Here is a 16711-nt window from a genome sequence, read left to right as displayed (position 1 = left end):
TAATAGCACTTTTATGTCTCATCTATAGTATATTAGTAGTACTTTAATGTCTCATCTATAGTGTACTAGTAGTACTTTTATATCTCATCTATAGTATACTAGTAGTACTTTTATGTCTCATCTATAGTATACTAGTAGTACTTTTATGTTTCATCTATAGTATACTAGTAGTACTTTTATGTCTCATCTATAGTAAACTAGTAGTACTTTTATGTCTCATCTATAGTATATCAGTAGCACTTTCATGTCTTATCTATAGTATACTAGTAGTACTTTTATGTCTCATCTATAGTATACTAGTATTACTTTTATGTCTCATCTATAGTATACTAGTAGTACTTTTATGTTTCATCTATAGTATACTAGTAGCACTTTTATATCTCATCTATAGTATACTAGTAGTACTTTAATGTCTCATCTATAGTATACTAATAGTACTTTTATGTCTCATCTATAGTATACTAGTAGTACTTTTATGTATCGTCTATAGTATACTAATATCACTTTTATGTCTCATCTATAGTGTACTAGTAGTACTTTTATGTATCATCTATAGTATACTAATAGCACTTTTATGTCTCCTCTGTAGTATACTAGTAAAACCTTTATGTATCATCTATAGTATACTAACAGCACTTTTATGTATCATCTATAGTATACTAGTAGTACTTTAATGTCTCATCTATAGTATACTAGTAGTACTTTTATGTCTCATCTATAGTATACTAATAGTACTTTTATGTCTCATCTATAGTATACTAGTAGTACTTTTATGTCTCATCTATAGTATACTAGTAGTACTTTAATGTCTCATCTATAGTGTACTAGTAGTACTTTTATATCTCATCTATAGTATACTAGTAGTACTTTTATGTCTCATCTATAGTATACTAGTAGTACTTTTATGTATCATCTATAGTATACTAATAGCACTTTTATGTCTCATCTATAGTATACTAGTAGTTCTTTTACGTCTCATCTATAGTATACTAGTAGTACTTTTTTGTCTCATCTATAGTATACTAGTAGTAGTTTTATGTCTAATCTCTAGCATACTAGTAGAACTTTTATGTCTCATCTATAGTATATTAGTAGCACTTTTATGTCTCATCTATAGTATACTAGTAGTACTTTTATGTCTCATCTATAGTATACTAGTAGTACTTTTATGTCTCATCTATAGTATACTAGTAGTACTTCAATGTCTAATCTATAGTATACTAGTAGCACTTTTATATCTCATCTATAGTATACTAGTAGTACTTTAATGTCTTATCTATAGTATACTAATAGTACTTTTATTTCTCATCTATAGTATACTAGTAGTACTTTTATGTATCATCTATAGTATACTAATATCACATTTATGTCTCATCTATAGTATACTAGCAGTACTTTTATGTATCATCTATAGTATACTAGTAGCACTTTTATGTCTCCTCTATAGTATACTAGTAAAACTTTTATGTATCATCTATAGTATACTAACAGCACTTTTATGTATCATCTATAGTATACTAGTAGTACTTTAATGTCTCATCTATAGTATACTAGTAGTACTTTTATGTCTCATCTATAGTATACTAGTAGTACTTTTATGTCTCATCTATAGTATACTAGTAGTAATTTTATGTCTCATCTATAGTATACTAGTAGTACTTTTATGTCTCATCTATAGTATACTTGTAGTACTATTATGTCTCATCTATAGTATACTAGTAGTACTTTTATGTCTCATCTATAGTATACTAGTAGTACTTTTATGTCTCATCTATAGTATACTAGTAGAACTTTTTATGTTTCATTCATAGTATACTAATAGCACTTTTATGTCTCATCTATAGTATACTAGTAGTACTTTAATGTCTCATCTATAGTATACTAGTAGTACTTTTATGTCTCATCTATAGTATACTAGTAGTACTTTTATGTTTCATCTATAGTATACTAGTAGCACTTTTATATCTCATCTATAGTATACTAGTAGTACTTTAATGTCTTATCTATGGTATACTAATAGTACTTTTATTTCTCATCTATAGTATACTAGTAGTACTTTTACGTATCATCTATAGTATACTAATATCACATTTATGTCTCATCTATAGTATACTAGTAGCACTTTTATGTATCATCTATAGTATACTAGTAGCACTTTTATGTCTCCTCTATAGTATACTAGTAAAACTTTTATGTATCATCTATAGTATACTAACAGCACTTTTATGTATCATCTATAGTATACTAGTAGTACTTTAATGTCTCATCTATAGTATACTAGTAGTACTTTTATGTCTCATCTATAGTATACTAATAGTACTTTTATGTCTCATCTATAGTATCCTAGTAGTACTTTTATGTCTCATCTATAGTATACTAGTAGTGTTTTTATGTTTCATCTATAGTATACTAATAGCACTTTTATGTCTCATCTATAGTATGCTAGTAGTACTTTTATGTCTCATCTATAGTATACTAATAGCACTTTTATGTCTCATCTATAGTATACTAGTAGTACTTTAATGTCTCATCTATAGTATACTAGTAGTACTTTTATATCTCATCTATAGTATACTAGTAGTACTTTAATGTCTCATCTATAGTATACTAGTAGTGCTTTTATGTTTCATCTATAGTATACTAATAGCACTTTTATGTCCATCTATAGTATATTAGTAGTACTTTTATGTCTCATCTATAGTATACTAGTAGTACTTCTATGTCTCATCTATAGTATACTAGTAGTACTTTTATGTCTCATCTATAGTATACTAGTAGTACTTGTATGTCTCATCTATAGTATACTAGTAATACTTTTATGTCTCATCTATAGTATACTAGTAGTACTTTTATATCTCATCTATAGTATACTAGTGGTACTTTTATGTCTCATCTATAGTATACTAGTAGTACCTTTATATCTCATCTATAGTATACTAGTAGTACTTTTATGTCTCATTTATAGTATACTAATAGCACTTTTATGTCTCATCTATAGTATACTAGTAGTACTTGTATGTTTCATCTTTAGTATACTAGTAGTACTTGTATGTCTCATCTATAGTATACTAGTAGTACTTTTATGTCTCATCTATAGTACACTAGTAGTACTTTTATATCTCATCTATAGTATACTAGTAGTACTTTTATGTCTCATCTATAGTATACTAATAGAACTTTTATGTCTCATCTATAGTATACTAGTAATACTTTTATGTCTCATCTATAGTATACTAGTAGTACTTTAATGTATCATCTATAGTATACTAATAGTACTTTTATGTCTCATCTATAGTATACTAGTAGTACTTTTATGTCTCATCTATAGTATACTAGTAGTACTTTAATGTCTAATCTATAGCATACTAGTAGAACTTTTATGTCTCATCTATAGTATACTAGTAGTACTTTTATGTCTCATCTATAGTATACTAGTAGTACTTTTATGTCTCATCTATAGTATACTAGTAGTACTTTTATGTCTCATCTATAGTATACTAATAGTACTTTTATGTCTCATCTATAGTATACTAGTAGTACTTTTATGTCTCATCTATAGTATACTAGTAGTACTTTAATGTCTCATCTATAGTGTACTAGTAGTACTTTTATATCTCATCTATAGTATACTAGTAGTACTTTTATGTCTCATCTATAGTATACTAGTAGTACTTTTATGTATCATCTATAGTATACTAATAGCACTTTTATGTCTCATCTATAGTATACTAGTAGTTCTTTTACGTCTCATCTATAGTATACTAGTAGTACTTTTTTGTCTCATCTATAGTATACTAGTAGTAGTTTTATGTCTAATCTCTAGCATACTAGTAGAACTTTTATGTCTCATCTATAGTATATTAGTAGCACTTTTATGTCTCATCTATAGTATACTAGTAGTACTTTTATGTCTCATCTATAGTATACTAGTAGTACTTTTATGTCTCATCTATAGTATACTAGTAGTACTTCAATGTCTAATCTATAGTATACTAGTAGCACTTTTATATCTCATCTATAGTATACTAGTAGTACTTTAATGTCTTATCTATAGTATACTAATAGTACTTTTATTTCTCATCTATAGTATACTAGTAGTACTTTTATGTATCATCTATAGTATACTAATATCACATTTATGTCTCATCTATAGTATACTAGCAGTACTTTTATGTATCATCTATAGTATACTAGTAGCACTTTTATGTCTCCTCTATAGTATACTAGTAAAACTTTTATGTATCATCTATAGTATACTAACAGCACTTTTATGTATCATCTATAGTATACTAGTAGTACTTTAATGTCTCATCTATAGTATACTAGTAGTACTTTTATGTCTCATCTATAGTATACTAGTAGTACTTTTATGTCTCATCTATAGTATACTAGTAGTAATTTTATGTCTCATCTAGAGTATACTAGTAGTACTTTTATGTCTCATCTATAGTATACTTGTAGTACTATTATGTCTCATCTATAGTATACTAGTAGTACTTTTATGTCTCATCTATAGTATACTAGTAGTACTTTTATGTCTCATCTATAGTATACTAGTAGAACTTTTTATGTTTCATTCATAGTATACTAATAGCACTTTTATGTCTCATCTATAGTATACTAGTAGTACTTTAATGTCTCATCTATAGTATACTAGTAGTACTTTTATGTCTCATCTATAGTATACTAGTAGTACTTTTATGTTTCATCTATAGTATACTAGTAGCACTTTTATATCTCATCTATAGTATACTAGTAGTACTTTAATGTCTTATCTATGGTATACTAATAGTACTTTTATTTCTCATCTATAGTATACTAGTAGTACTTTTACGTATCATCTATAGTATACTAATATCACATTTATGTCTCATCTATAGTATACTAGTAGCACTTTTATGTATCATCTATAGTATACTAGTAGCACTTTTATGTCTCCTCTATAGTATACTAGTAAAACTTTTATGTATCATCTATAGTATACTAACAGCACTTTTATGTATCATCTATAGTATACTAGTAGTACTTTAATGTCTCATCTATAGTATACTAGTAGTACTTTTATGTCTCATCTATAGTATACTAATAGTACTTTTATGTCTCATCTATAGTATCCTAGTAGTACTTTTATGTCTCATCTATAGTATACTAGTAGTGTTTTTATGTTTCATCTATAGTATACTAATAGCACTTTTATGTCTCATCTATAGTATGCTAGTAGTACTTTTATGTCTCATCTATAGTATACTAATAGCACTTTTATGTCTCATCTATAGTATACTAGTAGTACTTTAATGTCTCATCTATAGTATACTAGTAGTACTTTTATATCTCATCTATAGTATACTAGTAGTACTTTAATGTCTCATCTATAGTATACTAGTAGTGCTTTTATGTTTCATCTATAGTATACTAATAGCACTTTTATGTCCATCTATAGTATATTAGTAGTACTTTTATGTCTCATCTATAGTATACTAGTAGTACTTCTATGTCTCATCTATAGTATACTAGTAGTACTTTTATGTCTCATCTATAGTATACTAGTAGTACTTGTATGTCTCATCTATAGTATACTAGTAATACTTTTATGTCTCATCTATAGTATACTAGTAGTACTTTTATATCTCATCTATAGTATACTAGTGGTACTTTTATGTCTCATCTATAGTATACTAGTAGTACCTTTATATCTCATCTATAGTATACTAGTAGTACTTTTATGTCTCATTTATAGTATACTAATAGCACTTTTATGTCTCATCTATAGTATACTAGTAGTACTTGTATGTTTCATCTATAGTATACTAGTAGTACTTGTATGTCTCATCTATAGTATACTAGTAGTACTTTTATGTCTCATCTATAGTACACTAGTAGTACTTTTATATCTCATCTATAGTATACTAGTAGTACTTTTATGTCTCATCTATAGTATACTAATAGAACTTTTATGTCTCATCTATAGTATACTAGTAATACTTTTATGTCTCATCTATAGTATACTAGTAGTACTTTAATGTATCATCTATAGTATACTAATAGTACTTTTATGTCTCATCTATAGTATACTAGTAGTACTTTTATGTCTCATCTATAGTATACTAGTAGTACTTTAATGTCTTATCTATAGCATACTAGTAGAACTTTTATGTCTCATCTATAGTATACTAGTAGTACTTTTATGTCTCATCTATAGTATACTAGTAGTACTTTTATGTCTCATCTATAGTATACTAGTAGTAATTTTATGTCTCATCTATAGTATACTAGTAGTACTTTTATGTCTCATCTATAGTATACTTGTAGAACTATTATGTCTCATCTATAGTATACTAGTAGTACTTTTATGTCTCATCTATAGTATACTAGTAGTACTTTTATGTCTCATCTATAGTATACTAGTAGAACTTTTTATGTTTCATTCATAGTATACTAATAGCACTTTTATGTCTCATCTATAGTATACTAGTAGTACTTTAATGTCTCATCTATAGTATACTAGTAGTACTTTTATGTCTCATCTATAGTATACTAGTAGTACTTTTATGTTTCATCTATAGTATACTAGTAGCACTTTTATATCTCATCTATAGTATACTAGTAGTACTTTAATGTCTTATCTATAGTATACTAATAGTACTTTTATGTCTCATCTATAGTATACTAGTAGTACTTTTATGTATCTTCTATAGTATACTAATATCACATTTATGTCTCATCTATAGTATACTAGTAGTACTTTTATGTTTCATCTATAGTATACTAGTAGCACTTTTATATCTCATCTATAGTATACTAGTAGTACTTTAATGTCTTATCTATAGTATACTAGTAGCACTTTTATGTCTCCTCTATAGTATACTAGTAAAACTTTTATGTATCATCTATAGTATACTAACAGCACTTTTATGTATCATCTATAGTATACTAGTAGTACTTTAATGTCTCATCTATAGTATACTAGTAGTACTTTTATGTCTCATCTATAGTATACTAATAGTACTTTTATGTCTCATCTATAGTATACTAGTAGTACTTTTATGTCTCATCTATAGTACACTAGTAGTACTTTTATATCTCATCTATAGTATACTAGTAGTACTTTTTATTTTTCATCTATAGTATACTAATAGCACTTTTATGTCTCATCTATAGTATACTAGTAGTACTTTAATGTCTCATCTATAGTATACTAATAGTACTTTTATGTCTCATCTATAGTATACTAGTAGTACTTTTATGTATCATCTATAGTATACTAATAGCACTTTTATGTCTCATCTATAGTATACTGGTAGTACTTTTATGTATCATCTATAGTATACTAATAGTACTTTAATTTATCATCTATAGTATACTAGTAGTGCTTTTATGTTTCACCTATAGTATACTAATAGCACTTTTATGTCTCATCTATAGTATACTAGTAGTACTTTTATGTAACATCTATAGTATACTAGTAGTACTTTTATGTCTCATCTATAGTATACTAGTAGTACTTTTGTGTCTCATCTATAGTATACTAGTAGTACTTTAATGTCTCATCTATAGTATACTAGTAGTGCTTTTATGTTTCATCTATAGTATACTAATAGCACTTTTATGTCTCATCTATAGTATACTAGTAGTACTTTTATGTCTCATCTACAGTATACTAGTAGTACTTTTATGTTCCATCTATAGTATACTAATAACACTTTTATGTCTCATCTATAGTATACTAGTAGTACTTTAATGTCTCATCTATGGTATACTAATAGTACTTTTATGTCTCATCTATAGTATACTAGTAGTACTTTTATATCTCATCTATAGTATACTAGTAGTACTTTTATGTCTCATCTATAGTATACTAGTAGTACTTTTATGTTTCATCTATAGTATACTAGTAGTACTTTTATGTCTCATCTATAGTAAACTAGTAGTACTTTTATGTTTCATCTATAGTATACTAGTAGCACTTTTATGTCTTATCTATAGTATACTAGTAGTACTTTTATGTCTCATCTATAGTACACTAATAGCACTTTTATGTCTCATCTATAGTATACTAGTAGTACTTTATTGTCTCATCTATAGTATACTAGTAGTACTTTTATATCTCATCTATAGTATACTAGTAGTACTTTTATGTTTCATCTATAGTATACTAGTAGTACTTTTATGTCTCATCTATAGTAAACTAGTAGTACTTTTATGTCTCATCTATAGTATACTAGTAGCACTTTTATGTCTCATCTATAGTATACTAGTAGTACTTTTATGTATCATCTATAGTATACTAGTAGTACTTGTATGTTTCATCTATAGTATACTAGTAGTACTTGTATGTCTCATCTATAGTATACTAGTAGTACTTTTATGTCTCATCTATAGTACACTAGTAGTACTTTTATATCTCATCCATAGTATACTAGTGGTACTTTTATGTCTCATCTATAGTATACTAGTAGCACTTTTATGTCTCATCTATAGTATACTAGTAGTACTTTTATGTCTCATCTATAGTATACTAATAGCACTTTTATGTCTCATCTATAGTATACTAGTAGTACTTTAATGTCTCATCTATAGTATACTAGTAGTACTTTTATGTCTCATCTATAGTATACTTGTAGTACTCGTATTTCTCATCTATAGTATACTAGTAATACTTTTATGTCTCATCTATAGTATACTAGTAGTACTTTTATATCTCATCTATAGTATACTAGTGGTACTTTTATGTCTCATCTATAGTATACTAGTAGTACTTTTATATCTCATCTATAGTATACTAGTATTACTTTTATGTCTCATCTATAGTATACTAATAACACTTTTATGTCTCATCTATAGTATACTAGTAGTACTTGTATGTTTCATCTATAGTATACTAGTAGTAGTTGTATGTCTCATCTATAGTATACTAGTAGTACTTTTATGTCTCATCTATAGTACACTAGTTGTGAAGAGCCTAGTAAGCATTGCCTCACATTCCTATAACTGCTTTGGTCATTAGTTTTTGCGCACTCTGGTCACCCTCAGTGGTGATTCATGGACAGCCAGCCTGTCCTCTGCACCGGTTGCCTTGGGTGGTCTAATGATGATGACCAATGATAGCGCTGCTTTTGGGTCACCAAATTTTGTTTGTTGCCGCTCTTTTTCTTTGTCTTGTTTTTAGTTTAGTTTTAGAGTCTAAGCAGATAAGACTTACCTGACATATTTACAGCTATTTTTCACAAATAGCGAATAGACTAAAGAATGTGACGCTAGTATGCTAGTAATGTGATTACGGAGGCACAAGGTTAGTGAAATAGATGTTATACATAATATGTCATTTTTCTTGCTATTCTGTACTATTTGTCAGTTTTCTTGCATGTTATATGTTTCTACATAATGCTTTATACATTTTATGCTTTTTACTTTGTGTAGTAATATTCCACTAATTAGAATGCTTTTATCCATTGTATAGGTTTCACGATCTACATATCTAAAATAGACCAGTGAGCTATAACTCCAAACTTATCACGCTAGTATCTAGCAAAACTCTACAGTGAAACCTTATCCGGTGTTTGGAGAAAAAAAAGAATTTATCTGCAAACGGTACCGAGGCTCTACAGTTGAGCAATAATACAGTTTACAGTTCTACAGTTACACAGTTCTACAGTTTACAGTCCACAGTTCTACAGTCCACAGTTCTACAGTCCACAGTTCTACAGTCCACAGTTCTACAGTCCACAGTTCTACAGTCCACAGTTCTACAGTCCACAGTTCTACAGTCCACAGTTCTACAGTCCACAGTTCTACAGTCCACAGTTATACAGTCCACAGTTCTACAGTCCACAGTTCTACAGTCCACAGTTCTACAGTTACACAGTTCTACAGTCCACAGTTCTACAGTCCACAGTTCTACAGTCCACAGTTCTACAGTCCACAGTTCTACAGTCCCCACCTGGCAAAGTTACAAAGTTCTACAATTCACAGTTACACAGTTTTACAGTTCGGACAGTTTCGAGGCTCTACAGTATACCGAGCACTGCAACTACATAGGTCCAATTCAGCTAAGTGCATTTACATGTGCCTATCAGCCGCAACATTTTTTTTAGTAGATTGTTAAATGTTTGTACCACAATATTGATGAACAATCTGACATCCAAATAGCTTCAGCTTGAGGCTGGCCTTATGTATTCAACTGGTTCATTAGAAGTAATTGCTTGAAACATACGTAACCATTTACACACTACACCTTTCATTTTTCATTTGATACTTTTTATCTCTTGAAACATTTGGTTTACCTTGAAGATTTTTTATCATTTTTTGTAAAACAGACATCAGTTGGTGACCCTTGGGCTGCTTTGTACACCATCATCCGCTATAAGGACTGCGTGCGGGGGCAGTAATGTCGAGTGATACTGAGGGTGGTAGTTCGCGGGCGCCATCTCCTGATGGCTCGCTGTCGGATAAGTTAGATGATGATCTAGGTTCTGCACACACTCATTTAGTTACTGTGCAAGCGAATAGTACTAACGATGTTGGTAATCCTGAAAACAGTCCTTTTGAACCTAGGTCAGAGAGATCTCGTAACCTTTCTCTCATAGGTAAAGAAAGTAGAACTTTAGAGTTGAAAACATTTTTAGTCAAGTCCATAAGTACTCAGTTGGTCGAGTATACTAAGTTGATATCAGATATTGAATCTTTTGATTTACACCAGTTAGAGGAATGTAGTTCTACCTTCCAACAGGGTTTTGATCATATCTGTACAGCGTACAAGGAAATGTGTGTTTTATGTGCTAATAAACCAGATAAGAGTGTAGAAAGTATGTTTAGCGATCTATCGAATGAGTTTGAGACTATCAAGGAGTCTATGACAGAAAGAGTGGCAGCCCTACAGATTCAGGATGAAGAAGAAGAAAGAGAGCTCAAAGAAGCTGAATCTGTACTGCAGAAAGCGAAGGAGCAGTTTGCAAAAGAGATGCAAATCTATGAAGAACTCAAAAGACAAAGGCAAAGTCGAAGAAATCCCACACCGAAAGAAGCAACTCCTGTCACACCACAAGACGTAATTGTTATTACTGAGAATGACACACCTCGGCCATTACCCCCACTTGCCAGTACAGACAAAGTAGAGCGCTCTGCAACGCCCGCCTCAGATGGATTAGATGCAGTGCGTCAGCTTGCAGAAAGTCTTGTTTCAACAATGAATAAAGCCACTGCAAAAAGAACATCAGTAGAACCTTCTCTTTTTACAGGAGATTTGCTAGATTTTACTGACTGGCAAGTAGATCTAGATGCTTATTTAGAGGCTGAAAACATCAATGGGAAGGAACGTCTCAGACACCTAAAAAGGTTCGTTGGAGGAGAAGCCAAGAAGTGCATCAATGGACACTTTGTGACCAATACTAACGAAGCATATCTAGATGCAAGAGCTATGCTTAAAGAGAGATATGGCAACAAGCAAAGTATTGTTCGCACTTTTCGCAACAAGCTTGCTGCTTGGCCGAGAATACATCCCAAAGATGGGAAAGCACTCCGAGAATTTGGAGATTTTCTATCACACATTAGGAGTGGAATGCAATCAACACCAGGGCTCGCTATACTAAATGATTGTCAAGAAAATGAAAAGCTGAGTGATAAGTTGCCAGACTGGCTTAAAAACCGATGGGCCAGAGTAGTAGCCAAAGCAGTCAAGGAAGACTCCTATCCAAGCTTTAGTGAGTTTACAAGCTTTATACAAGACGAAGCCGACGTCATGCTACTACCAATATCGCTGCAAGCATCAAACCCCCAAAGCAAAACTGTTAAACAGCAAGTTCGAACCAGAACTTTCAAGGCGAGCACCATAGAAATCAAAGTTCTGTAAAAAAGATTCTCATGCTACTACACAGTGCTTTAAGTTAGAAGCTCTGCCCTATGCAGATAAAACCAAATTTGTGTTCGATAATCGTTTGTGCTTCAGCTGCCTGCGAGCTGATGGTCATCGATCAAAGGACTGCCCAAACAAGGCCACGTGTAAAAGGTGTAGTAAGTCTCACCCAACAGCAATGCATACATTTGAGAATATAGGATGGACTAGGAAGGACCATCCTGAAGAAAGGATTGCTAAACCACGTGACAACAGCACCAAAATGGATACTAAAATAAGTGCAGAGGCAAGTCAAGCTGAAGCCCGCAAGGAAGTGAGGTGCAATACGGTTAGAACCACCAATGATGGCGTGGCTTGCATGGCAATCCCTGTTTACGTCAGCGCAAAAAATGGCAAAGAAAAACTTGTGTACGCTCTCCTTGATACACAGTCAGACGCATGTTTCATATCAAAAGAAACAGCTGAATTTATTGAACCAAGAGGTAGACCAGAGCAAATCACTATGAGCACGCTCAATGGATGCTCTATGCAAACAACAAGTAAATATGTTAATATCAAACTGAGAGGATTCTCAACCAATGAAGTTACATCCATAAATGCTTATGAGCAAGATGCTATCACATGCAACAGAGAACAGATACCAACTGCAGCAAAGGCAGATGCAACGGGCCATCTGCAGGATATCGCCGAAAAGCTACCTCCGTTACTTGACATACCAGTAGGTCTCTTGATTGGTACTGATTGTCCACAAGCCCTGACTCCGCTTGACTCAGTACCTGGAACAGCAGGAAAAATGTTTGCTATGCGAACAATGTTTGGATGGACTCTGTGTGGAGGCAAACCTCAGAATGGAACCAGATCTATACACAAGACAGATACTAAGGACAAAGAGATTCTGAACATACTTGACCAAGAATTCAAAGACACTGAATCTGGTAAGGTATCACAGAATGATCTACAGTTTGTGAAAATATTGGAAAATGGAACTACTCAGACCCCTGATGGAAATTATGTTCTGCCACTCCCGTTCAAATACATGCCAACTCTCCCAAATAACAAAGTACAAGCACAAAAACGCTTAGATCAGCTAATAAGAAAGCTCAAAGCAGACGAGTCTTACAAAGAAGAGTATTTCAAGTTTATGCAAGCCTTAATCACAGCAGGACATGCAGAAGAAGTGACAAACACATCCCCGACAGATAAGTGCTGGTATATACCTCACTTCGGAATACGGCACCCAAAGAAAAAGAAGCTACGAGTAGTCTTCGATGCGAGCGCCAAGTATAACGGCATCGCTCTGAATGATGCGCTCCTTCAAGGCCCCGACCACATTAATAGTTTAGTGGGTATACTATGTCGATTTCGGCTAGAAAAGATTGCTATCTGCTGTGACATTCAGCAGATGTTTCATAACTTCTATGTCCAGCCAGAACACAGAGACTACTTAAGGTTTTTGTGGGTAAACGAAGACTTGTCTACTTGCAAGGAATACCGAATGACTGTTCATCTTTTCGGTGCTACCTCATCACCTGGAGTAGCCACGTTTGGTCTAAGAAAGCTCGCCAATGACCATCGCAGCATATCTGACAAAGCAGCAAATTTTCTCATCCATGATTTTTATGTGGATGATGGGGTGACAAGTATTGCCAACCAACGTGAAGCTATTCAATTGATTGACAGCGCAAGGAAGATATGTTCAAAAGGCAACATCAGGCTTCACAAGTTTGCTAGCAATGATCGACACGTCCTTGCCACAGTTCCGGAGACCGAAAGGTGTGAGACAATTCAAAAGCTTGATTTGCTGCAAGACCACCTACCAAATGAACGAACTTTAGGCCTAGAGTGGTGTATTGACACCGATCGTTTCCAGTTCGTCAACAACATTAAAGAAAAGCCAACAACTAAGCGTGGTTTGTTGTCAACCGTAGCCCAAGTCTACGACCCTCTTGGACTCCTTGCTCCTTTTATTTTGAAGGGCAAACAGCTATTACAAGCATGCACATCGTCAAAAGAACCATGGGACCAACCAATCAGTTGTGACTTGCTTGATGATTGGAATGCTTGGGTATTCGAACTGCAAAAGTTAGAAACTGTAAAAGTACCGAGATGTATCAAGCCACCATGTATGGTAAGCCCACGATATGAACTTCATCACTTCAGTGATGCAAGCCTTAAAGGATATGCAGCTTGCACATACTTAAGATTAATAAATCCAAATGGAACCACGAGCTGCGCATTGCTAATTGGAAAGTCAAGAGTCAGCCCATTGAAACCAATCACAGTTCCTAGACTTGAACTCCAAGCAGCAGTTATGGCCACACGCCTGGGCACTATGGTAAAAAAGGAGCTGAGAGTCCATGTAGACAGTGAACACTATTGGACAGACTCCAAGATAGTTCTGGGTTACATTGCCAATGATACCAAACAATTCCGCATGTACGTCGCCAATAGAGTTCAAGAAATCAAAGATGCGAGCTCTCAAGAACAGTGGAATTATGTGGCCACTACGGATAATCCTGCAGATATTGCCTCTAGGGGTGCGAATATAGACCAACTGTTGCAGTCAACATGGTTTGGTGGACCTTTATTTCTGAGACAAGCCAACCTTGAAAGCTACATAGACAAACACAAGATCAAAGGTGATCATATAGAGAATGATCCAGAACTTAAGACCGTCAAAGCTATGGCCACATCAACTATACCCAAAATCCAGATGTCTTCTAGATTTGAAAAGTTTAGCCAGTGGAAGGATCTGACTCGAAGCATTGCGGCGCTTAGCATGCTACCTAAAAGAGCTGATAATAAAGACAAAAAAGTAACTCTTGCAGACTTATCTAAAGCCGAAACAAGAGTAATCAAGGTTCTTCAAACTGAACATTATGCTGATGAAATTTCTCAAATAAAATGCCAAAAAAGAGTGGGAAAGAAAAGTTCCATCTTCAAACTCAACCCACTGTTAGATGGATCTGGAATACTTCGTGTTGGTGGAAGACTTGATAGGGCTACTACATTAGAAGAAGTCGAAAGGCGCCCAGCAATTATTCCAAAAGACACGCACATAGCCAAATTGTTGGTACAACACTTTCATGAAAAAATACATCATCTTGGTAGACGAAGTACCTTGGCAGCAATCAGATCTGGAGGCTTCTGGATACTCAACGCTTCCAATGTAGTCAAAAATCTCATCAGCTCTTGTGTTATATGTTCCAGACTCAGAAAGCAACCTGAACAGCAACAGATGGGCCAGTTACCTCCGGAACGAATAGAGCAAACCCCACCATTTACTCATGTAGGCATGGATGTATTTGGTCATTTTATGGTGAAGGACAGGAGATCAGAGCTCAAACGGTGGAGACTGTTGTTCACGTGCTTATACTCCCGAGCCATTCATATCGAACTGTTAGAAGAATTGACCACGGATGCATTTATCAACGCATTGAGATGTTTTGTGGCCATCAGAGGACCTGTTTTGACGCTATTTAGTGATCAAGGCACTAACTTCATGGGTGCACAGAATGAGTTTCAAAGGCAAATCGATGTGACTACAGATGAAGATGTAAGAAACTACCTCATCGCAAATAAAATAGAATTTCGAATGAACAGTCCAGATGCGAGTCACCAAGGAGGTGTATGGGAGCGAATGATCAGGTCTGTACGAGCTGTGTTAAATGGCATGGCTGCTAAGTATAAGGGAAGGCTTGGAACTCAAACCCTGAGAACTGCTTTTTATGAAGCGGCAAGTATATTAAACCATAGACCTCTCACAACAACCAACATCAGCAGCGCTGATGAAGATATAATCACTCCCAACCATTTGTTGACCATGAAAAGCACCCAGCTTGCAGCTCCACCACCAGGAAAGTTTCAGAATGACGAGCTCTATAGGCGGACACAATGGAAAATAGCTCAGCAATTTGCTCAGGAGTTTTGGGTCGCCTGGAAAGCCGACTATATGCGGCATCTAACCCTGAGACAAAAGTGGTTAAGTAGTAAAGAAAGTGTCAAGGTGGGAGATGTTGTGCTTCTAAAAGAAGACAATCAGCCTAGGAACACCTGGAGATGGGGAGTTATTGAAGACGCCATAAAAGGTGAGGACGGTCTTGTACGCAATGTGATCCTGCGGCTTGCCAACAGGCACTTGGACAGAATGGGCAGACCACTGGCACCTGCGACAATGCTAAAACGACCTATTCAGAAGATAGTCGTGATCGCCAAAGCGTAAATGTGGCTTTGGACGTTATAGTAGATTTAGTGTAGCTTAATCAAATAGCATGATTATTATATGTAGAGTATTTTAGCAATCATATATTCAATAAATCAAAACTTTAAAGAGCATTGGGACCATATTATTTTAGTAAATTTGATAAATTTAGATGGGAGTGTGAAGAGCCTAGTAAGCATTGCCTCACATTCCTATAACTGCTTTGGTCATTAGTTTTTGCGCACTCTGGTCACCCTCAGTGGTGATTCATGGACAGCCAGCCTGTCCTCTGCACCGGTTGCCTTGGGTGGTCTAATGATGATGACCAATGATAGCGCTGCTTTTGGGTCACCAAATTTTGTTTGTTGCCGCTCTTTTTCTTTGTCTTGTTTTTAGTTTAGTTTTAGAGTCTAAGCAGATAAGACTTACCTGACATATTTACAGCAATTTTTCACAAATAGCGAATAGACTAAAGAATGTGACGCTAGTATGCTAGTAATGTGATTACGGAGGCACAAGGTTAGTGAAATAGATGTTATACATAATATGTCATTTTTCTTGCTATTCTGTACTATTTGTCAGTTTTCTTGCATGTTATATGTTTCTACATAATGCTTTATACATTTTATGCTTTTTACTTTGTGTAGTAATATTCCACTAAT

The 16711-nt window shown here is 33.5% G+C and overlaps 3 protein-coding genes across 3 annotated transcripts in view; 2 read left to right on the top strand and 1 right to left on the bottom strand.

Moving 5' to 3' along the window:
• Positions 1-9206, bottom strand: part of LOC137398098 (uncharacterized) — a 52211-nt gene extending 43005 nt beyond the window's left edge. Inside the window, exon 1 of the mRNA XM_068084206.1 lies at positions 9200-9206. Within this exon, the coding sequence (XP_067940307.1) occupies positions 9200-9206 (7 nt within the window). The remainder of the gene's footprint in view (positions 1-9199) is intronic.
• A 1178-nt stretch (positions 9207-10384) lies between these two features.
• LOC137398097 (uncharacterized) lies at positions 10385-11845 on the top strand. Its single transcript, XM_068084205.1, has one exon. The coding sequence runs from the start codon at positions 10385-10387 to the stop codon at positions 11843-11845; it is 1461 nt and encodes a 486-aa protein (XP_067940306.1).
• A 181-nt stretch (positions 11846-12026) lies between these two features.
• LOC137398096 (uncharacterized) lies at positions 12027-16070 on the top strand. The gene has a single exon (XM_068084204.1). It carries the CDS (start codon positions 12027-12029, stop codon positions 16068-16070), a length of 4044 nt encoding a protein of 1347 aa, XP_067940305.1.
• Positions 16071-16711: the final 641 nt, after the last annotated feature.

This window comes from Watersipora subatra, chromosome 6, assembly GCF_963576615.1.
Source record: "Watersipora subatra chromosome 6, tzWatSuba1.1, whole genome shotgun sequence".
In the NCBI taxonomy this organism is placed as follows: Eukaryota; Metazoa; Bryozoa; class Gymnolaemata; order Cheilostomatida; family Watersiporidae; genus Watersipora; species Watersipora subatra.
Note: the sequence above shows the minus strand (reverse complement) of the source record. Positions and strands in the feature narration are given on the sequence as shown.